Raw genomic sequence first — 23,477 nt, forward strand, 5'->3', positions numbered from 1 at the left:
AGTCTTCAAAGACTTTTTCAATATAGTCTACTAGTAAACAGTGTAAGTTCCTTTACTGTAACCAAACACGATAAATATTCGTTGCTCTGTGGCTACTTGAACCATTCGTAATGGAACTGATTGATAGTACCACGTAGAGTGGAATTTCGCTGCATTGTTCTAGCTTACATGACGTACAAATTTTTCATTTGGTATTTTTATTTAAGGAGTGTGGAAAGAATGATATGATAATTGTCAGTGTTTGCTTCACAAATGAAAGGATTGCTGTTGTTTTGATACACACTGTGTGTGTTCCACTATTCCAGTCATATACAATCATCTGTATTTGTTTTTGCAGGATGCAAAGAGGCGCGAAATGCCGTTGCAAAGTACTGTTCAACACCTGAATACATCGTGGATGCTGAGGTACATATTCCTGCTCCATAACTATAGGGACACTTGGTGATGGTGATATTCAAAGAGTATTTAGGAGTTATTTATGTCAACATGTTTTGTTGTTGCCCTAAAGCCATTGTCTATAATTTAATTCAAGCAGCTTCATTGATGTCTACTTTAACATGAAGGACTCCTTCTTATGAAGGCAGTAAAATCTAACTTTTTATCCTCTCCCCCATTTTGCCCCTCCACCAAGTTTTGGCATTGCATTGTATATTTCTTTAAAATACAACTCATTGACAACGGTCAACCAAAATGTGGCTGTTTTCTTGCGTTTCATCTCGTTATATCATTTGCAGTGAGTAATATTCTTAAGCAACGATTTTCAATTTACACAGGGTTATAGCATCCTTGTTGAATACACTTTTCTCACCACCCCAATCCCCCCTCTGAAGAAGTTTTCATTAAGGAACAAAGTTGATTTAAGATTTAAGTGTTTCCGTCTCACCATTTAAATTACCGGGAGGTGAATGCAAGTAACGTATGTACTTACATAAAATGTCTTTCAAGGGGTAGGACACCTAAGAAAGCAGCGGCCCTAACCCGACTTTAACAAAATGAGAGAGTCGGAAACTTTCACATGAAAAATTCTATGAAAACGCCTATAATTCTATGTTTATGTTGTTTTCTTTACAGGATGTTGTGTTGGCCAGCGGTTGCTCTGGAGCAATCGAGATAGCATTGAACGCCCTAGTTGATCGTGGTGATAACATCCTAATTCCAAGACCTGGTTTCTCTCTTTACAAATGCATCTGTTTATAGAGGGGGATTGAGACACAATTTTATAAACTCATTGTAAGTTTGTGCAAGTTAAAGATGTTGAGTTTACTTTACTGTTTACGACTAAAGACTGTTTTTATCGTGTGCTAATTATGATAATGGAGATTAAAGACTGTTCTAATTATATTCTAATTGTGATACTGGAGATTAAAGACTGTTCTAATTATATACTTAATTAAAATCAAAGATTTAAAAGTTCGAAGGATTCCTTTAAAACTAACCTTGAGTCTTGCTTTCGACTTTATGTTCAAATGAATAATGATTATTCATAATTTTCAGCCTGAAAATGGTTGGGAAGCCGACTTGGACGATATGGCTTCACTTATTGACGAGAGAACAAAGCTTATTGTCGTTGTCAACCCATCAAATCCCTGTGGTTCTGTGTACAAAAGAGAACATTTGGAAGAAATTTTAAACAGTAAATATCTCAAGACATGTACAAGTTTTTTCCGCCGATTTGATAAACAAACTTCGTGCATTCGTATTGGTCTTATTTTCTTACAGTTGTTGAAAAATACCGCGTCCCAGTTCTCTGTGATGAAGTTTACGCGCATGTCGTAAGTGTTCGTTAATTGCATGTCACGTGACTATTTTGAATTTCCCGATGCCCTAAATTTAACCGATTGACTCCAGACAATTTTCGAATGGATTGCTAGTTGTGTGATTTGTCAACGCATTACTTTGGAGAGCCGGGCAGCGGTTGCTCTTACGCACTTCGAAAAGGCAAAAAGTAATAACTTTGCTTTATGCCTTGAAAGTTTTGTATTGTATTCTCGCGCTTTTATGTCACTGGGGAATTTATGGACTAAATGAATCTGAAATGTTCTGTACATAATTATGTATACAAAATTTTTTAATTGAAACATTACCGAAGCTATCGTGACTTTGCGGTCACGGAATTTTCACCGGATTCTCTATTCAATGGCTTTGATTCGTCTGTCGAGACAAATCGAACGTTAAAGTCATCTGGACGGTTGATTTGTCTTATGATCGTCTTTATTCTTCAGACGATTTAAAAGATGCATCGTCATCAAAAAATTCCGTCTTCCCTAAAGAAAATTTCACATTTGATTTATATCATATCATACCATATTCATATCATATAGGAAATCAAATGTGAAATTTTCGTAAGGGTTAAGTCGTCCAGACGTATTATCCGTCTTAAAGCGCCTATGACAAAAAGATTTCGCGAGTTAAATGATGTTTGCATTGACCAGAACGTTTGAAATAACAGCGTACTTTCTAAAACAATTTATGCATGTCTCTTTTTGTTCTCGAAATATTGAAGTTTTTGTTATTTCCAATTTATCTAACTTGTAACGTCATAAAGTAAATGGTTTGAACCCTGGAGTATCGTTACATGTTTGTAGATGTAGATCGTCCAGATTGGTAGAGTCTTGAGAAAGACTGTTTTTGTTGTTGTTGACTGACGTTTCGATAACCTTGACCCTGAAGATGACTACCGCCAATGTTGTCGAAACGTCAGTCAACAACAACAACAACAACAACACCAACAACAGCAACAACAGTCCTTCTCAGGACTCTACTAACCTGGACGATCTTCATCTACAAACATGTGACGTCATATTGCGTATTGAGTGGCCATAACGTTTCAATTACTCTTTCATATTCCTGAGAACTCAATGTTGACATTGGTAGGCTGGATTTTATACTATGAACTCTTACCGATTAAAGTAATGTATCTGCAAATGTAGCTACCTATAGGCCCGTTCACTCGATCCGATTTTGTCGGATCCTAAAAAACGGTTCGTGTGAACACATATAAAGGGAGCTCCGACAGTCGGATCCGTTAATCTAAGAAATCGGATGGAAATAGAACTTGCTCTATTTTCATCCGACTAAATCAAAGGACGCCGACTTGTTAAATTACATACGTTTGAAAAAGGCTTGAAATCAAGGAAATTTGTAGGTGTCAATTGTGTATTGTATTCGGTAAAGTGTAATGTGTTTAGTTCCTCGTTTGTTTTAATTGACAATGTAACCCGTTGTCTATAGTCAATGCTGTAAGTAATGCATTTTGCCTAGTCCCAGTCAATATTGTGTTTTGTCAGTCGGTGATGTTCGGCAATGTGATTTGTTGACTTGTTTCTTTGTAGCTCGTTAAGTCTTATGTTTAAGTTCCTGCCGGCTCCCCCGATATAGGAGGCGTGGCAGTCGGAGCAGTTTATTTTATAAATTGCACCTTGTCGTTCGTTGGGTTGTTCTTTGTTCTTTATATTAGTTAGTACTTGTCGTAACGTTGTGATTGGTTTATGTGCGACACGTATGTTGTATGGTCGTAAAATACGCGAGATACTCTCAGACGTACCTTTGATGTTAGGTATCGTTGCTGTTGTCGTTGAGTTGTTCGTTTCGTTGGGTACATTTTGTTTATAAAGTGTTGCGTTTAATGAAGTCAGAGTTATAGTTGTTTTTGTCACAAACGCTTACGTTTGTGGTGTTTGTAATGAGGGTTTTTATACAAGTAAGTTCAAGATCAAGTGGAAAACTGGTCAACAGTGATTTCACGTCAAAAGACACTAGTACTTAGGCCCCGTCCATACGTATCCGGAGTTTTTTGAAAACGGAGGTTTTTTTTCCGTTTTGCCCTTGTGCCCACACGTAAACGGCGTTTTCGTCTTCCAAAAACGATGCTTTTTAAATACGGCTTCCAGAGTGGATTTTTTTAAAACGCCGGTTTCACAACTACGTGTGGACGGTTAAAACGGAGGTTTTCTAATACGATGACCGGGATGACGTTGTATCGAGTCAATGGAGCATGCGTTTTTGCGCCGAATTCAAAACACCAGTTCAAAGCATGGTTCAAAGGTTCAAAGCTTAAAGCATTTGTTCAACATGGCAATTCAGAATTGTATAGCTATTTTACTCGGGCTTCTTTCAGGCATCATAGCATGTATTGAGTTACAAATTAACATCTTGAATGTTCACGTTGATTATTTAAGAAAACGAATTAATATTATGAGGATGATCTCTATTTCAAAGTCACGGGAAGTTGTTCTAAAACGAATAATAAACAGGCGAGGAAGTCATGCTCTCTCTACGCATGCTCTTTCATATCGTTTTTTCGTATTGCGTTCGTATTTGCGTATACATGTGGACAGGCGAAAACGATTCAAATAGGCTACGTGTGGACGCAAATCTTTTCAAAAACGGAGAAAAAAACCTTCGTTTTTAAAAAACTCCGGATACGTGTGGCGGGGCCTTAGTTGTCGGGTATTTTTGTAGTATTCAGTTTTTTAACAAATGGCTGTTCTCGCTGCTATAAATATGTAAACGAATATAAATATCAACACAATTATCGGGCCGTCTGAACAAGCAACCAAAGTCGGAACCGAAGCCATTGGGTCAGACAAATCGGATCGTATGAACGGGCTTTAATAATTCTAGTTCTCATTTTACAATGTGAAAATGACAGGTCAGATAAATAGGAAGTGACAATGGACGACCTCAGTATCTCGAGAATGAAAAGTGGCATGCTTAAATTGTTATAGAAAGTCATGCATTGTCATTTTGAAATATTTCTTCAATGAAAGTGTAACTCAGCTAGCAAAATTTTTGTTTCGTAGGCACTTTAATGCATAAAACTGGGCAGTTTCAATATAACTGACGATATTGTGATCACGGGAATTTCGCCAATTTTCATTCACTTTCTTGAAGCTTTTATAGCAAAGCAATTTTGCATGGATTTTTTTCAAATGGATTCCAAACTGATTCCGTGTTTTAATAACGTGAGGTATATCCAGTAACACATGGCTATTGGATTACAATAATTCAAAACGAAAGCGTTTCTTCCTGTTTGAAAACAATGAAATTTGTTTGGAGGGATTAACGAACATTCCTTAGGAGTGATGTCAACATTGAAATATGCTGTAAAATGAATGAAAATTTTGTCTTCATTAATGGTCCAAATGTTTTCTTGTTTTTTGTTATATTACGAGAGGATTTTATCTTTCCTTGGATTCGGCTGGACTTTTTTCGGTAAATTTATACGATTGTGATGCGTTTGCATCGAGGTGACATTTTCGAACGACGAAATGTGAGACGTTTGGAAAAACGTGTTTCCTGCTTATTTGATAACTGTGATGTTTCTAAACTTGTGTCGCTTCAGGAAAAATTTGCTTTAAATTCTCATGTTATTCCACTGTATTTCTATTAAGAATACTTTCACTATGTGTTAATTGCCTTGTCCATTACCTCATATTCTACCTTTCATTCGTCTGGTATCCTAGGAAACAAGTGAAGCGAAGCAAAACTTCATTCATTTAGAATTCTTGCGCATTTAACAAAACGATATTTTTAAAATAAACATGTTTCAACATCTCATGATGCTATCTTCAACTTAGAATTCGATAGATGTTTCCGAAATCTTTCGACTCGATTTTGCCGTCTGTTTCTTATTCGTAGCGGCAATAAATCACGAATCTCAAAACTCATTTCACTTTATGCAAATTTGAGAGCAACTTCCGTTACGCGTCATATTAAGAAATTTTACGTTAAGCGCATATCTTATTACGCATGCTATTAGCATAGTGACAGCATTGAAATGCGATTCCTGACCAATTGGAGCGTTTAGTCGCTAGCCGAAGCTATTAACCTTATACATACAGCACGAGGTTGCACAGTAGAGTGATGTAGAGGTCCGTTTCTCTCTGTTCGTTATTCTTGAGAATCGTATATATATAATAATTCCGTCATTTATATCCATCAAAAAAATGGCATCTTCTTGTGAAGACAAAGCGACAGAGTGCTGTATAGACCCTTGTTTTGCACTTATTTAAAGTGCATCATGGCGAGGGTCTATACAGCACTCAGATGGTTGTCAATGGTGGTTGCAACGTGAAATATTTCAAGGATCATAGTATCGACCTAAAAGACAAGGAACTGTGGAAAAATTTTCATCGTGTGACTCACGAAATGAAAATTTCAAATACTGGAAGGTCTGTAAAATTGCTTTCTGTTGTTGTTTTGAATAAGATTTTCAAACGTCAATTTTTTTAAATAGCCGTTCTTTTTATCACATTCGACTAAATAAACGAGCTGATACTATTCAACGAATCCTTGTGTTTTAGCAAGTACACTAAGATGTAGTTTCGTCCTCGATAAGGACGCTTCCTTCAATAAGGTTATTCACGCTAAAAGATTTGTGAATTTACTCATTACAAGTTTGTAGATGTAGATCGTACATATTATTAATTGCCACCACATGTATGGTGCTAAATTTGTTTCTGATGCCAATTCGTCACGCCTTTACTTTTAGAAATAATGAGCAAAAGTTTTCCGTACATTACAAAGCCACCATCGAAGCCAACGTTTTTTTAACTTGTTCAAAATTTATAGGCGTATGTTTCCTATCTTTTCGATCAAGATTGATGGTTTGGAGCCAGACGTGTTGTACAGTGCAGCTGTTTGCTTCGAGAACGTCGATGCGTACGAATATCGTTTTTTTTTTCAACAAAGAAAGAATGGTTTTCTCAAAATAAATGTGACGATCGCACGATGAAGTTGAACCGTGTCATTTCATTTTCAAATCTTGTATCACGATGACCTGATACAAGATTTGAAGATGAAATGAGCAGATTTTGAAGACGAGACCAAAGAACTTAAAATGCAGTTAAAAAAATCTGTCACTGCTGTTGACGACTCGGTGGCGAAATGTCTTCAACTGCAACGAGAGACGGAGAAAGAGCTTGAGGAAAAATACCGTCTGCAAATCGACGAAGGAAATGCAAGAATCGCCGAGCTGAATAATGAAGTCGTCAAACAGTCAAAGATACTTACCTTATTACCTTATTTATAAATAAGTGCTTAAAAGAATGCGAAGGTATAATCCAAAAACATATTGTGTTTTAGCATATTGTGGGACAACGTCAAGAGTTTAAGCAATTACATTTTGTCGAGGACAGAGGCACGGAATGTTCACCAAAAAAAAAAACAGTACTTGCTGTTTTGTGTTTATTCTTTGCATTCTTTCGCAATTCTTGAATTTCAAACGATTGCAATTGTGGAAAGTCTTGTTTACTTACAACTTGCACCATGTCTTTTTAATCAAAAAGAAGTATGTTTGGCCTTAACAGCTCTTCAGCCAAACAGGAAACAGTACCCACAGTGCAATTAGAGATTTTCAGCAGTGCAATTAGATATTTTCAGTTGTCTGACTCCGTCGAAATTTAAAAAACGAGTGAAACAAGCCGCCATTTTGAAAGGTGGGAAACTTGAGGATGTTTATATTACGACTAATATCTGCTTTTCCTGAGTTAGTGTAGAGTTGAGCACTGGTGTAGTCTAGATTTAATTTTTAACTGTTTGTTAGGATAGGTTTGTTAAGACATCTTTCAACATGGCGTCCTTGCCTCACGTCGACACGGTTGTTAGATATGCAGGGGGTTGGGTTCTAAATTTTATTGGTACTGCCCGAGAAGGTGATCAGGCTTGGCAACAATAAATGAGGCTTGAACTAAATTAACTTTTTCTCTTATTTCCTGCAGACATTCGGCAAAGAGCCTTTCCATAGCATGGGAAGTTTAACAAAAAATGTTCCTGTTCTAGTTGTCAGTGAGCATGCGCATTTCTATTGCATTACGTCATTTTGAGGAAACCATATAAACGTTGTGTGTCAATATCGTATCTGGCGTATCGGATGGATTGCAATTCACGACAGAAATGATTCCTTTCGTTGTAAGGTATAAATATATCGCTTGTAGTTATGGACTAGGCTCCATTAATACCAGCAAGAATTTATATCTTTGCTTTGCTTAGGCTGTTTAAAGTCAAAGTTAAAAGAAAACGTTTTTTAGATATTCCTTAAAATCAACGGTACAATCATTGTTTTTCGTTGTCATGTTAATCGCCATCGTATTGAGATAGTTATGTCTTCAGATCAATAGCTAAGCCAGCCTGTTTTTACTCCAACGCAAAAATTTTTGTGTTTATCTCCTGGAAAAAATTGGGAAAAATGAATTTTCTAAAGATATGAACTACAGTCAAACTTGTATTAAGCGGCCCTGTATTGAACAGACTTTGTAAAGTCCAGAATCATGTATAATTCGTAGGAATGAAGCCTCTATTGAGCAGACGCGGACACAAAATTGTCCAATAACACAAAACCTGTGTTTAACGAACAATTTTTCAAAATATTTCATGTTATCTACAGACATGTTAGTCACAAACATACTGTCTTAACAAGTACGAAGACATTTTTCATAATGCAAGTGCATTGAAGATAAAATACTTATATCAAACATGAAATTGTTTACCAATTATTATTAAACATAACTTGTCAATGTCAAATGTAGCTTGTCGTTGTCTAAAACAGATGACATTACTGTAAAATTTTCGTTCAGCCACTTATTACTTACTAATTAATACCAAAAATGTTTTTCTGTTTCGCTGTTATTAACTGAAGTCATTTCTAAATATATCTGCACCGTTTAGTTGTTGATTTTACCATTTATGTTATTTTCGACGGAGAGAGGCCTGGTGACAAGTATCTCTTTTAAACGGACACCTCCATTAAGTGGTAGCTAGTCCCGTTCTCCGAGGCTGCCGCTTAATACAAGTTTGACTCTATAATTTTCTTAAAAAAAAAGAATTGCAGAAGTAAAAGTGAATGTCTTGCTTCGCCATTACTCCAGACGTTCAGGAAGAATAAACATTTTAGAGAAACACATTTACCTCAACTTCAAACGATGGCTGTTGGTGATTGATGTTAAGAATGCAATAATTGCAAAATACTTAATTATTTTTTTAACGGTGTTTTAGATAAGACAAGCCTTACGACGTCTCTTTCAGGTTATTGTTGGTCCTTGTTCGGTGATACAGGCTGCACTACCGACGATTCTTTTTGATTGTCCGACTCAGTTCTTTGAAAAAACACTCAATTTTATGAATGTAAAGTACTTACTTTTCAAGAACAATGGCGGACTTCTTGGGGTTGGTGGGTCCTTCAAATATAAGTTAAACAACTTCAGGTCCGTCAATGTATATAGAACTTAACCAACTCATCACTGATTAAAAATTTAAAACCAAGAATTTCGTCACATTTTATCATTATGTCATTTAGAAAACATCAAATATATTCTACGAAAGTCTTTCATTGCTGCCAGAACTTTATCCAGTTCGCTCACAAGGTGCTATGTATATGTTGGTAAGAGAAACTAGTCAATTTTCTTTTTGCTCGTTCATAATCTTAATCATAATCTCTTTAAAACGTGTCGGTTTTATTTTAGATCGGTATCAAAGTTGATAGGTTACACAACGTGAAAGATGATGTTGATTTTACACAGAAATTGATGGCCGAACAATCAGTTTTTGTTTTGCCAGCAACGGTAAGTTCCTCACTGTCGTTCAACCATGCATATATCCATGTTACTTCATCTTATTTTTATTTGAGACATGAAATATCGTTATACTTATCCAAAGTAGACATTTATTTAACTGAAGTGAATAGTTAGGTACACCTAAGTCGATAGTTTAGTACAGTGAGGTATAGCCAAGTAGATAGTTAGGTACACCCATGTACATAAGTGGGCACACTCCTTTATCGATATTTAGGTACACATGACATTTGTCCGTAACACTTTGATGCAAATCCAGAAAAATTTCGATTCACATTATGTCTTTTGAGCGTCTTTTTATTTTTGCCAAGTTTGGTCGAATTTTGTTTTGTTCTAGTTTTTTTTGCATGGCTGTCATTATGTCTTTACTTTACTGCTCATAAAGATGACAAGAAGGTTGTTGAAGTGTTCATAAAAAATCCAAGAAACAAGTCTGGTCCTTGCCCACTATGTTTTAGATCATTATCATTATTCATTTCGTTACAGTGTAGACTTCTTTTGTTATTTTGGCCTGCTCAGAAACAGTTGCATAGTAGAGAAAATTAATCAAAGTATTTTTCTTATTTTCTTCTGTGCAGTGTTTTCAATGCCCCAACTCTTTTCGCGTTGTCCTCACATGTCCCGTGGAAGTCGCGCGAGTCGCTTGCGAGAGGATCGCGCAGTTTTGTCGTGATCATCGAAAGAACGCTTTGACCAATGGACACATAGATCATGGGAATGGGATTTATCACGTCAACGGTTATTGATATTTCAAAAATAATATCATAGAACTTCTAAAAACTCAAAAAAATATGGCGATTGCGGCTTCTGTATGTTCTTAGTCTGTGTCAAATCAAAAATTGCTGAAAGATTAGCGTTCCAGTTTGTGTCACAACCATTGAACTATAATACATGGAACGCTACCTGTTCAGGCAATTGTTGAAGCCAAATCTTACCCCAGACATGCGTGTTTAGTGTTTCGAGATTCTCTCACGGAGAGAAAAGTGATTGACTACACACACACGCGTGTCTGGGATATAATCATGGCTTCAAAAAATTATTAGGGTTTTGTATTACAGGTAGCGTTCTCATGTAATTTCAGTTCAATAGTCACAACTGTCCGTCTCAATCCCATGCTACCACTTTTTTTGCTCAAACTTTTAGTCCAGGGAACAAGAAAAAGGATTGTTTTTTAAGGTTTTTCTAGAATGCTAGAAGTATATTTATTATATTAATCAATGTAGTTGTGAATATTTGTGTATATCTTTTATTAATGGTGGTCTTGGTAATATTATAAGGCGACAAAGGATTTGCTTTGTTTTGTTTTTTACTCTAGTTTACCGTTTCTTGAGAAAAACCCTTTTTTATTAATTTTGTTGTGATTTTATGTCCGGTGTTTTCATACCTGAAGCGGTATTTTCTCCAAAATCGATCTAATTTTCGCATCATTTGCAAGTGATGAAAAGCGTAAAGATAGTAAAATGCACTTATACACAGTGGTTTCATGTTCACGTGTTTCTTGTTTTCGTGACTCCCGCGCGAGGAAGGATTTTAGAAAGAATTTTACTGGTTCGTGGCGTTGGTCACACGCAGCGTTGATCACATTTCCCCTTAAAACATTGTCATATTCATTTTAATGCTTTAAACCAGGTGTCTCCAAACTACGGCCCGCGGGCCAGATGCGCCCCGTTGGGCCTCTCAATCCGGCCCGCAGAGGCACTTAAGAAAAAAATACTATTATTATTAAACAAAATAAACTTTGCGCAGAAAGTTCACGTTATGACGCAAGCCAACTAGCAAGAGAGGCTTACGTCAATTTTTCTCCCAACTTCCTACTTCGGTTTCAAGCACATTGTGAAATTTAAAAAGCTGAAGGATAACGTGGAACTTTTTTATATTCTTCGGCCCTCAACATGCTGGATGAAAGTTCATGTGGCCCTCTAGCTGTAAAGTTTGGAGACCCCTGCTTTAAACCGAAAGAAGAAACGAAAGGTGAATACATGTGTCATCATTTCTTATCATTTTTTTGAAAGGAGAACATTAAAAGAAGGCTGCTTTTGGGGAACGACTTCAGACGCCAGCAATCTATATAAATACAAAGAATATAAAATTCAAACAAAGGTCAGTGAAATCTTTTCGAATTTTTAAATGTTGTGTCGTCATACAAAACTTTCAACAATAAAATAGATTCCCTGTTCACCATACCAAAAAAATAACATTACTAAGAAAAAATATAGTTATCTAAGAAGTTACTAACAGTTTCGGATAAAATTTGACGGGAATTGTCTTATAAGACACTTGTAAATCTAGATTGAGCCTAATTACTCCCACACACTTGGTCTGCCTAAATTGTCGTTTCTCTTCGTTTTACACATTCATGATTTTACATAAGATTATCATTACTTTATTATAACCACAATTTGTAGACATTGAAAATCTTTTCATGCATTCAAGTATCAATGATTTATACAATTTACACTGTCTTGTTATTTACCCCCAGCGGTTGTTTGAATTTTAAATATTTCTTTAGAACTTCACATTGTTGTCAATATGTCGCAATTTCTATGTCATTGTATCATATGATATCTAAATAATGGCATTCCAGATTTGAGATGTACTGAATACCCAGCCAAAGTCTCTCGACTAAACAAAGTTCCATTCTAAAAGCACATTCGCTGAGTGGGTCTTCAAATTCATTTCATGACTATTCTAAGACAATATTTTCACTCCGCTACTTGATTTGAAATATTTTAGCAAAAAACTTACCGTCGATAGACGAGTCTGCTGTTGATACGTAAGGACACAATTTCTGATTCACACTCGATGAGCACGTATGAGTGAGAAGCCTCCCCCCTCACTTCCAACCTTCTTTGGACTAATTTGTGTCAGGAACTTGTCTTAGATTGAGTGCAACTTAGTTCCTTCATGCATTCAGTCTGCTGAATTTTCCTTTCTCTTTCTAAGGCGTTCTTATGACGTTCTTCAATTGTCACCACTCACCAGAAGGACAAAAAGTAATAAAAATAGCAAGGCAAAAGATTGATGTCACAAATATATTGATGTTTATTTTAAATGCTAGTTTTATATCATAATTTGTACGCAAAAAGGTTCCTTTCAATAGAGACATTTTTGGTATGTTTCATGTGTTCTTCTCCCCTTCTACCCACGCACGCCTTCGCATTTTGCCAATATGCATACAAACGAATTAGTGAAGAAAATAACGTTAAATCCAACGAATGTTTTGAAATTTGAATGATGTGCTATGGAAGTTTAAACATTTAAGATTCTGTCGTGGTCTTTTCTAGAATATTGCTTTAGTAAAAGTGACTAATTAATAGCTTACACAGTGAATTAAATTGAACCTATTGCACATTCTTAGACGCAGCATGAACATTCAAATTTTTGGTGATATTTTTCATTATTTTACAGTCAATGACTTTAATTACTCACTGACAAAGGCATTTTAAGGTTTTTGTATATCATAATATGCCAGTTTGGAAATCTTCGCATCGTATGATTTTGTTACTACAAAACAGATGACCATCTATCTTGTAAAAATTTACTCACTATTTTTTTTAAGAAAGGGTTGTCAAAAATGAGTACGGCAAGGTTAGTACTCCAGTCCATTATGAAGTTCAATAAGCCACAACCCCCTGCATTTTTTGCGCACTCTTTTAGTCATAGTAAAAATTTGCTAATATATAGCTAATTCTTCTACTACCAGGCAATTTTGATCACAATTTTGTAATTCTGTAAAATACAAAAACCGATTCCTTCAAAAAAAACACTGTTCAAAACAAGTGTTCATTTTCTCTCTTTTCTTTAGAAAAAGCAAAGTTTATTACTTAGTCATATTAATTAGCTATGTCAAGAGTTTATATCCTTTTTGAACTTACTTAGTCACGTGTTTCTTCCTTTCGTGACACCCGCGCGTGGAAGAAGTTTAGAAGAGATTTTATTGGTTCTTGGACTAGGCGTTGCTCATTATCATACGTGTGAATTTGCTAATTCGCTTAAAACCGTTTTCCGCTGTCGTACTCATTTCATTGATTCAGTCTGTGATTGCAAAGAAGGGCGAATTCGGGTTTTTTCACTTTTCATTGTTTCTTTTACAACAAGAAGATTGAAAGAGATCTGTGTTTGGCGAGCAACTTCAGACACCAATAATCCATAAACACAAAGACAAACAGATATTTGAGGAAGGTGAATGAAATAGTTTCTTATGACTTAATTCTTATGTCGTCATATAAATTTTCAATCAATAATATACATTCGCTATTTTTTCTTATTGTGAAAAACCAAACATTATAAAGACAAAACGCAATGTAACAAGTATATACCAAAGCAAATTTGTCACCCGAAATTGTCTTTAATTGAGCAATTTTTAATTACTTAACGCATTTGGTCAGAGCAAATTGTTGTTTCTCTTCCTTATTCGTTCATTAGGACTTTATTTTATCAACATTATTAGTTTAAAGTGAATAGTCATATTAATTTTAATGGTTTAAACCGAAACAAGAAACGAAGGGTGAATACATGTGTCTTCATTTTTATCATTTTATTGAAACAGAGAACATTAAAAGAAGCCTGCGTTTGGGGAACGACTTTAGACGCAAGCCATCTATATAAATACAAAGAATATAAGATTTAAACAAAGGTTAGTGAAATCGTTTCGTATTTTTAATTCGTGTTTCGTCATACAAACCTCTTATCAATAAAGTAGATTTCCTGTTCACCATACCAAAAAAACAACATTATTAAGAAAAAATGTAGTTAACTAAGAAAATACTAACAGTTTTAGATAAATTTTGATGGGAACTTGTCTTATAAGAAACTTGTTAATCTAAATTGAGCCTAATTACTCCCACACACTTGGTCAGCCTAAATTGTCGTTTCTCTTGCTTTTACACATTCATGATGTTATATAAGATTATCATTACTTTATTATAACCGCATTTTGTAGACATTGAAAATCTTTTCATGCATTCAAGTATTAATGATTTATACAATTTATACTGTCTGATTTCATTTCCATAAAAGTTGAAGTATGTTTAGTATGCTCGCGTGACCAAAACAAATATATATTTTATGATGCAAATATTGCATAAATATACTCATCGTAAACCAGCTCATCAGACAACTCAACCAGATGCTTTAATAGGTCTGCTACACTTTGTAAAATGTAGATTAGAAATGGCTACTTTCATCGTTTTTATAATCCTCAAGTTCTTTTCAATGTGAGATTTTCATTTGTGGTGAATACATTGCACATAGTTGAAATTTTCATAACAATAACTCGACTTTAGCATTGGCAATTGAAGTATGTTTATATTTTGTTCACTTGTTCAATTTGTTCACTTTTTTTCATTAAAAATACAAAGCCCGCTCATAACTCGAGTTCTGATAAATGAAATGCGAATAAATGTTTTCACTGTTCTATCTTCAGTGTTGACTTTTTACTTAAGAGAAATAACATAATATACAGCTAAAACAACAAGAAATTATTTACCCCCAGCGGTTGTTTGAATTTTAAATATTTCTTCAGAAATTCACATTGCTGTCAATATGTCGCAATTTCTATGTCATTGTATCATATGATATGTAAATAATGGCATTCCAGATTTGACATATACTGAATACCCAGCCAATTTTTCTCGACTAAACAAAGCTTCCATTCTAAAAGCACATTCGCTGAGTGGGACTTCAAAATAATCTCATGACTATTCCAAGACATTATTTTCACTCCGCTACTTGATTTGAAATATTTTAGCAAAAATCTTACCGTCGATAGACGAGTCTGCCTTTGATACGTAAGAGCACAATTTCTGATTCACACTCGATGAGCACGTACGAGTGAGAAGCCTCCTCCCTCACTTCCAACCTTCTTTGGACTAATTTGTGTCAGGAACTTGTCTTATATTGACTGCAAGTTAGTTCCTCCATGCATTCGGTCTGCTGAATTCTCGTTTCTCTTCCTAAGGCGTTCTTATGCCGTTCTTCTGTTGTAACCACTCACCAGAAGGACAAAAAGAAATAAAAATAGCAAGGCAAAAGATTGATGTCACAAATACATTGATGTTTATTTTAAATGCTAGTTTTACATGATTATTTTTAAACAATAAGATTTATTTCAACAGAGACATTTTTGGTATGTTTCGTATGTTCTTCTCACCTTCTACCCACGTACGCCTTCACATTTTGGCAATATGCATACAAAAGAATTAGTGAAGAAAATATTGTTACATTCAACGAATACTTTAAAATTTGAATGATGTGCTATAGAAGTTTAAATATTTAACATTCTGTCGTGGTCTTTTCTAGAATACTTCTTTAGTAAAGAGACTAATTGATATCGCACATAGTGAAATAAATTGAACGTATTGCACATTCTTAGACGCAGCATGAGCATTCAAATTTTTGGTGATAGTTTTAATTATGTTACAGTCAATGTCTAACAAAGCCATTTTAAGGTTTTTTATATCGTAATATGCTTGTTTGGAAATCTTCGCACCGTATGATTTTGTTACTAAAGAACCAATGACCATCTATCTTGTAAAAATTTACTCACTATTTTTTTAAAAAAAGGTTGACAAAAATGAGTACGGCAAGGTTAGTACTCCAGTCCATTATTAAGTTCATTAGAGACCTTACGATTAAGCGACTGCAACGGCAACGGCAACTCTAGGGGACTGGAACGGTCGCGCGGTTGACGTTGCCGTTTCCCGCTTAAATTTAACCTTACGATTGCATGTGCTAAGACTTTTGTGTGTAAATAAAGATTCATTAAATTTTAATATGCCGAGTCTTAGGGAAATTACTGTGTTCGCTCATGCTTTGAACGCGATAGATAACGAAGAATTTGCTCTGCTATACGATGTAAATAAACCCAAAAGCCCTAGGATACCGTTTTGGCGTTATGAAGACTTCGATTTAGATCCAATGATAGATGATGAATGTTTAGCAGAATTTCGCTTCTTTCGAAATGATACTTACAACCTTGCTGAAATATTGGAATTGCCTGGGGAAATAAAATGCTATAATGGACTAAAAGTAGACAACATTGAGGGGCTATATGTATTTTTTTGAAGAGGTTTGCTTATCCGTGCAGATATGTTGATATGATTCATAGATTTGCCAGACCTGAACCTCAGTTGTGCATGATATCGAATCAAGTTCTGAACGTAATTCATGAACGATGGCATCATTTGCTCACTGATCTTAACCAGGCATGGTTGCAACCAGAAAATTTAGAGGAATTTGCCACAGTTATACACCAAAAGAGTACAGCTCTTAACAACTGCTGGGGGTTCATCGACGATACTGTTCGTCCTGTTGCACGACCAGGTCGATTGCAACGTACACTTTATAATGGACACAAGAAAGTTCATGCTATTAAGTTTCAATCTATTGCAACACCATCAGGCATGATAGCTAATCTTTATGGTCCAGTCGAAGGAAAAAGGCATGATAGTGCAATGCTTGCCCAATCTGGTATTCTCAACATGTTACAGCAATGTTCATTTAACATGCAAGGGGATATTTTATGCATATATGGTGATCCTGCATACCCTCTCAGACCACAATTACAAGGCCCTTTCCGAGGAGCTGTAGTTACAGAACAACAAAAACAATGGAACAAATCTATGAGTCATGTGAGAATAGCTGTTGAATGGTTGTTTGGTGCCATTGTAAATTACTTCAAATTTTTGGACTTTAAAAAAATTTGAAAGTACATTTGAGTGCAGTTGGGAAAATGTATGTTGTGTGTGATCTTATAGAAAATGCAAGGGCATGCCTATATGGCAGAACAACAGCAAAATACTTTGGCCTTGACCCACCCACTATACACAATTACTTCATGTAAATGATTAAAAAAACGCCATTGTTCATAAGAAATTGTTTCAAAACAGAACATTAATAAATGGATTTAAATGCAAAAATTTAAACATTTGCACAATAGTTGTAAAATATGAAAGACAGCATGAAAATGCATATACTTTTTTACATATTTACTTTAAAAAACTGAAACAATTGAGATTTGTAAACAAGTTTAGTTTGATCTGTTATCATCACAGCATAAACAAAAAGAGGAGGCTGTTCTCTGGTAATAGTCTATGTCATTGTTTATTTTCCAGAAGTTAACTTATTCAAAAGGGCCATCATGCATGAACTTTGCTCCTGCTGATGCCTCATCAACTGCATGAATTGCTGTTGTTGAGTCCTTTGCAATTCGATAAGCTGATTCAGCACAGAATTATTTTGATTTTGGGCTACTTCCATTGCTTCTTTTCTAAGTTTTATGTCATTTTCTTTTAATTCATAATCTTTGTCAGTTTGCTGCTGCATTATTTCCAATTCCTTCTTCTTCAACTCAGCCTCTCTCTCACTTTTTTCTCTTAAATACAAAACCATGTCAGAACCACTACTGCGTTTTCTTTTGGCAGTTTTTACCTCAGAATCAGTAAACTCTGATCTCTTGCGAGTTTCACCAAACGATTCAAGGGATTGCTGTCTCATTTCAGCTGCCTGACTGGCTTCCTCCTCAAGTTTTCTTTTCTTTTCCTTTGATGCTCTTTCGTGTTCCATATCAGCTTCATGAAACAATGTAATAATTTCATCTATGCCAAGATCTACTTCATTCTCCTGGCATGATATTCCACTTGCAAGATTTTCATCACGTATTTTCTTCTTATGTTTCTTTTCAAGCACAGCATATCGATCACGTACGGACCTTTGAGTTACACGAAACGTTGGTGTTTCCAAAGAATTCAATGAAGTAGCTATCTTCATCCATGCTTCTCCTCTTTCAGGAGATGCTTTCTTACTGCTCCATGGTTGAATCAACAAAATTTCTCGTACAAATATCTCATCATGCAGCTCAGTCCATTTCATAGGAACACTAATTGAACAGAAAAATACGATTTCTTATCAAAATAATGTAACCTCGAAGTATATTGCAGTTAAATAATTCATCCTTCAACGATATAATAAAAATATAAACAGAAATGCAAAAGCAAGTGAAGCTTTGACTTAACATGATATTTTAAAGCCTCGATACTTGTAAAATTATAATAAATAACTAGTCTAATATCAAAATAATTTACCTTGATGTTGTTCTTTCAGAAGACATCGATTGTTTGTGCAATTTATTAATGCCGTTCTCTCACAACGTCAAATTAAAGAGAATGGCGTCGGGCACGCTAAGCGAGAACGGCACAATTTTGATCGGCGCATGCGTACACGTATTTACAACCACGTTGCCGTTGCCGTTCGCATTGCTGTCGGTAGAACGTAAGGTCCATAATATAGCACAATCAGCTGCCTCTTTTTCGTGCACTCTTTTTTTTCATACTAAAAATTAGCTAATATATGGCCATAATTTTTCTACTGCAAGGCAATTTTGATCACCATTTTGTATTGCTGAAAAATACAAACACCGATTCCTTTAAAAAAACACTGTCCAAAACAAGTGCTCATTTTCTCTCTTTTCTTTAGAAAAAGCCAAGTTTATTACTTAGCCATATTAATTAGCTATGTTGAGAGTTTACATCCTTTGTTTTCTGTGATGTAGCCACCACAATCAGAACATTAACAAGACGTGCACAAATCATATGTGATTCAACGGACGCTCTACACAACAAAAAAACTATCTCAAACGTGTTTTTGACAAAACAACTATAACTCTGACTTTATCAAACGCAACACTTTCAAACCCAACCAGCCTAACGAAACGAACAACTCAGCGACAACAGCAACGATACCTTACATCAAAGGTACGTCTGAGACTATCTCGCGTATCTTACGAGCATACAACACACGTGTCCCACATGAATCAATCACAACGTTACGACAAGTACTAACGAACATAAAGGACAAAGAACAACCGAACGAACGACAAGGTGCAGTTTACAAAATAAACTCCTCCGACTGCCGCGTCTTCTACATCGGTGTGACTGACAGGAACTTTAACATAAGACTTACTGAACACGAACGAGCTACAAAGAAACAAGACAAAACTAATCACATTGCCGAACATCACCGAATCACAAAGCACAACATTGACTGGGACTCGGTAAAATGCATTACTTACAGTACTGACTATAGACAACGGCTTACATTAGAAAGTTGGTATACCAACTTTGAACAAACCCCCCTGAACAGATCACAGCAATTACCGGCACCTTACAAACGACTTATTCACAATACAAACCAACGATCAACTAAAAACATTACACTTCACACTAATTCACAAGGACAATACACAATTGACACCCACACATTACAACTAAAAACATCACACCTAAATCACGCTTCACAACTAAAAATATTTCACATCACACTAATTCACAATGACATTGCACATTTCCTGGACACACAATTAAATGACGTAAGAACCAGATAACAAATACGACTAACCTGACGTATACTCCTCATTTGACTCTGAAGATGACTACCGCTAAGGTTGTCGAAACGTCAGTCAACAACAACAAAAACAGTCCTTCTCAGGACTATACCAACCTGGACGATCTACATTTACAAACATGTAACGATACTCCCGTGTTCAAACCATTTACTTTGTTATTGTTGTGTTGTTCGTTTTGTTGGGTTCATTGTGTTTGTAAGTGTTGCAATTGATGAATTCAAAGAAACTATAGTCCCTTACTCACCCTATGCCACACTGCAGTAACCCACTCACCCTATGTGTTTCTCTGTAGTCCCCCACTCACTCTTTGTCACACTGTAGTCACCCACTTACCCTATTTGTTACTCTGTAGTCTCCCACTCACTCTATGTCACACTGTAGCCCCCTCACTTTATGTCACTCTGTAGTCACCCATTCACTCTATGTCACACTGCAGTCCTTAATTCACTCTATGTCACACTGCAGTCCTTAATTCACTCTATGTCACACTGCAGTCCTTAATTCACTCTATGTCACAATGTACTCCCGCACTCACCCTATGACATACTTGTTCGTATTGCGATATATTTCAGCAGAGAAAACACTTTAAACATAAAAGTATTACGATATTTTTATTGCGATAAAAGGAAAGAACAACGGACGTTGTGCGAACGTACCTATGCGCCCACGATATAACCTTAAACATAGTTAATACTTCATAACAACGTAACAAACACTGTTGAGTGTAATTTACAACACTCCCACTCACTCAATTTGTCATAATGTTTATGCAAGTCCCAGTTTGCATCGCAGATATTCAAATTTTTCTCTTGGTAATGGCTTAGTAAAAATATCTGCCATCATTTCCTTTGTTGGACAGTACTTTATTTCAAGTGTTCCATCTTGAACTTTCTAGCGCACGAAATAGTGTTTAATATCAATGTGCTTTATCCGCTTGTGTAGTACTGGATTCTTTGAGGTAGCGATTGTACCTTGATTATCTTCATGTATGTTCTTAGCCGCTGTACAATCCATTTATATGTCTTTCATCAGTTGTCGCAGCCATACTAATACTTGGGTTGAATAACATCCGATTCCGACGTTGAAAGAGCCACTGTTGGTTGTTTCTCGCTTGCCCAAATGATTGCACCACCTGACAATAAAAACATATTTCCATAAGTTGACCGTCGATCGTCTGTGTCTGAGGACCAATCTGCATCAGAGTATCCCTCTAAATCGATACTGGTTTTTTCGTACTGCAGGCTTAGTTTACAAGTTTCTTTCAAGTAACGAAAGATACGTTTTACAGCTGTAAGATGTGCTTCGTTCGGTGCTGTGTTGAATATAGCCAATGTTGTTACTGCTTGAGCTATATCTGGACGTGTAGCAATTGCCGCGTATATAGAACTTCCTACAATTGACTGATCGTGAGAGGCATCGACTGATTTGTGATGTCCATCGTCTTTAACATATTTGACGCTTACATCCATTGGCGTAGAAATTGTCTTGCAATCCTGTAGTTTATAGTTTTTCAGAATTTTGTTGATGTATTGCTTATGATTGATTTTTAACACACCGTTCTTTATAGTAATACTAACTCCTAGGCAGTAGTGGAGTACGACCATATCTTTCATTTTGAATTGGTTTGCCAAGTTGGCTTTTAGATCATTCATCTCTTCTTCAGTTTTAGTCAAAAGTATGAGGTCATCAACGTGAACAGTGATAATCGCCAGCTTATTGTTGAGAAAACGAATAAATACGCAAGGGTCAACTTCACTCTGAACAAATCCTAATAATAACACAAACTCTCTGAAAACCTTATTCCAGCAACGTGGACTTTGCTTTAGACCATAAAGCGATTTTTTGAGACGACACACTAGCTTTTCTTTTCCTGGTTTTACGTAGCCTTCGGGTTGTTTAATGTATATTTCCTCTTCTAATGTTCCATTGAGGAATGTCGCTATTACATCCATTTGATGGATCAACATTCCTCGAGATACACCAAAAGCCAGAAGAGTGCGAATTGACGAAAAACGAACCACTAGAGAGAATGTCTCTTCATATTCAATTCCATATTTTTGCAGAAAATCCTTAGCCACCAGACGACCTTTAAATCTCTCTACCTTTCCTGTTTCATCGTGTTTAACTTTACAGACCCACGTGCAACTGATAGACTTACGTCCAGCTGGTATTATGCCCAATTCCTAGATCTTATTCTCTAGTAAAGACTGGTATTCCGCATCTGCAGCAGCTTTCCATTTCGTTGCATATTCACTATTAAGAGCATCTTTTAGGGTTTCTGGCTCTGTGATCTCACACACGTAAAGTGCTACATACTTTGATGTAGTGATCCCAGCATACTCGTCGTGGTAATATATTGGTGGATTTCTCTGTCTTCCTGAGCGTCAAGGCTTATTTGAGGGATCTTGTTGCTCATTTCTGTTTGCACCATCTTGCCCCTTTATTTCTGTTCCTTCTTCAGCACACTCGGTAATATCTTCACCACACTTCATTTGAGCTTATGTCGATCCAAAATCTGTTTCATTAAATGTAACGTCCTCTGAATAAAGACTTTTTGTTGATTTTCATCGTACAGCCTGTATCCTTTCTGTGTAAGGCTGTAACCAACAAATCTCATCTTGACTGCTTTTTGGTCAAATTTCTGGCGAACCGCATCAGGAACATGGGCATAAACAGTACAACCGAAGACACGAAAATGGAACACGTTTGGCTTCTTTCCATACCATCTTTCATTCGGAGTAACCGCAGTTGCAGTAGCAATGACTCGATTTCTTATTTAGGCTGCATTGCACACTTCTTCAGCCCAAAAAGCCTTGGACCGTCCAGCATGCAAAATCATAGAAAGAACTGCTTCTTGGATTGTCTGATTCGTGCGCTCAGCCAGGGGCGGATCTAGGATTTTTCAAACATTAGTCATAAAACGTCGGAGGCGCTCCGCACCTGGGGGGGTCTGAGGCATTCTCCCCTGAGAAATTTTGAATTTCAGAGTCTTGAAAATGCCATTTTCAGCGTTTTAGAGCAATACAAAACGTATTTTGTGGGCATCGTTTTTGCGTAAAAACAACACATTTTTCTTAAGTTTTCTTTACTTGAATGTTTTGCCAAATATTTAGGCTCATTATCATGCCAAATATATGGCTCATTAGCATGTCTAGGAACGTAAATTTATTTTACAATAATGCTATTCAAAAACAGATATATTCTTTAAAATTTCTACCAAGTTGTCAGGCATAGACCCCCCTAGAGACCCCCATTCAAACCTCTATGTAATAAGTTAAGTTAGAAATTTGGTACTACAAGTGACAGTTCATAGATATAGAAAAGCTCAGACTTCAAACCTTGCAAGTTTATTGTAACTCTTTACCCATCTCCACATCAGTGCCAGCAAATTCACCCTTTGAGAAAAACTCAAAATTTTTTTATGCCAAAGATTAAGCAAAAATTATCAGAGTGAAAATTTGCAATTAAGGACAGCTTAATGCCATAAATGTTTATTAGGCATTTCA

The 23,477-nt window shown here is 36.0% G+C and overlaps 3 protein-coding genes and 1 long non-coding RNA gene across 6 annotated transcripts in view; 2 read left to right on the forward strand and 2 right to left on the reverse strand.

The window, feature by feature from the left end:
• Window positions 1-10,475, forward strand: part of LOC124448997 (tyrosine aminotransferase-like) — a 28,968-nt gene extending 18,493 nt beyond the window's left edge. The window contains exons 5-11 of the mRNA XM_046999939.1: window positions 1,495-1,633; window positions 1,720-1,772; window positions 7,722-7,784; window positions 8,995-9,165; window positions 9,296-9,379; window positions 9,462-9,560; window positions 10,148-10,475. Coding sequence (XP_046855895.1) covers window positions 1,495-1,633; window positions 1,720-1,772; window positions 7,722-7,784; window positions 8,995-9,165; window positions 9,296-9,379; window positions 9,462-9,560; window positions 10,148-10,315 — 777 coding nt within the window. The 3' untranslated portion in view covers window positions 10,316-10,475. The remainder of the gene's footprint in view (window positions 1-1,494; window positions 1,634-1,719; window positions 1,773-7,721; window positions 7,785-8,994; window positions 9,166-9,295; window positions 9,380-9,461; window positions 9,561-10,147) is intronic.
• A 2,977-nt stretch (window positions 10,476-13,452) lies between these two features.
• The window catches only part of LOC124449641, a 43,004-nt gene continuing 32,979 nt past the window's right edge, over window positions 13,453-23,477 (forward strand). For all 3 annotated transcript variants that reach the window (XR_006949462.1, XR_006949464.1, XR_006949463.1), the window contains exons 1-2: window positions 13,453-13,751; window positions 14,119-14,205. The gene's annotated coding sequence lies outside the window, so the exon portion shown is untranslated. The remainder of the gene's footprint in view (window positions 13,752-14,118; window positions 14,206-23,477) is intronic.
• On the reverse strand, window positions 14,778-15,661 carry LOC124449650. The gene is made up of 2 exons (XR_006949469.1): window positions 15,331-15,661; window positions 14,778-15,224 (listed from the first exon to the last, which is right to left on the reverse strand). It is a non-coding gene; the product is annotated as an uncharacterized LOC124449650 (long non-coding RNA).
• LOC124449637 lies at window positions 17,512-18,728 on the reverse strand. The gene is made up of 2 exons (XM_047000591.1): window positions 18,653-18,728; window positions 17,512-18,447 (listed from the first exon to the last, which is right to left on the reverse strand). The coding sequence occupies exons 1-2, from the start codon at window positions 18,676-18,678 to the stop codon at window positions 17,673-17,675; spliced, it is 801 nt and encodes a 266-aa protein (XP_046856547.1). The 5' UTR covers window positions 18,679-18,728; the 3' UTR covers window positions 17,512-17,672.

This window comes from Xenia sp. Carnegie-2017, unplaced genomic scaffold (assembly GCF_021976095.1).
Source record: "Xenia sp. Carnegie-2017 unplaced genomic scaffold, XeniaSp_v1 HiC_scaffold_23, whole genome shotgun sequence".
Taxonomy (NCBI): domain Eukaryota; kingdom Metazoa; phylum Cnidaria; class Anthozoa; order Malacalcyonacea; family Xeniidae; genus Xenia; species Xenia sp. Carnegie-2017.

Coding starts and splice junctions, on each gene's coding strand:
- LOC124449637 (XM_047000591.1), bottom strand. CDS start 18,678: ATGTCTTCTGAAAGAACAACATCAAG. Junction 18,448..18,652: donor TCTGAAAGAACAACATCAAG/GTAAATTATTTT, acceptor CTGTTCAATTAG/TGTTCCTATGAAATGGACTG.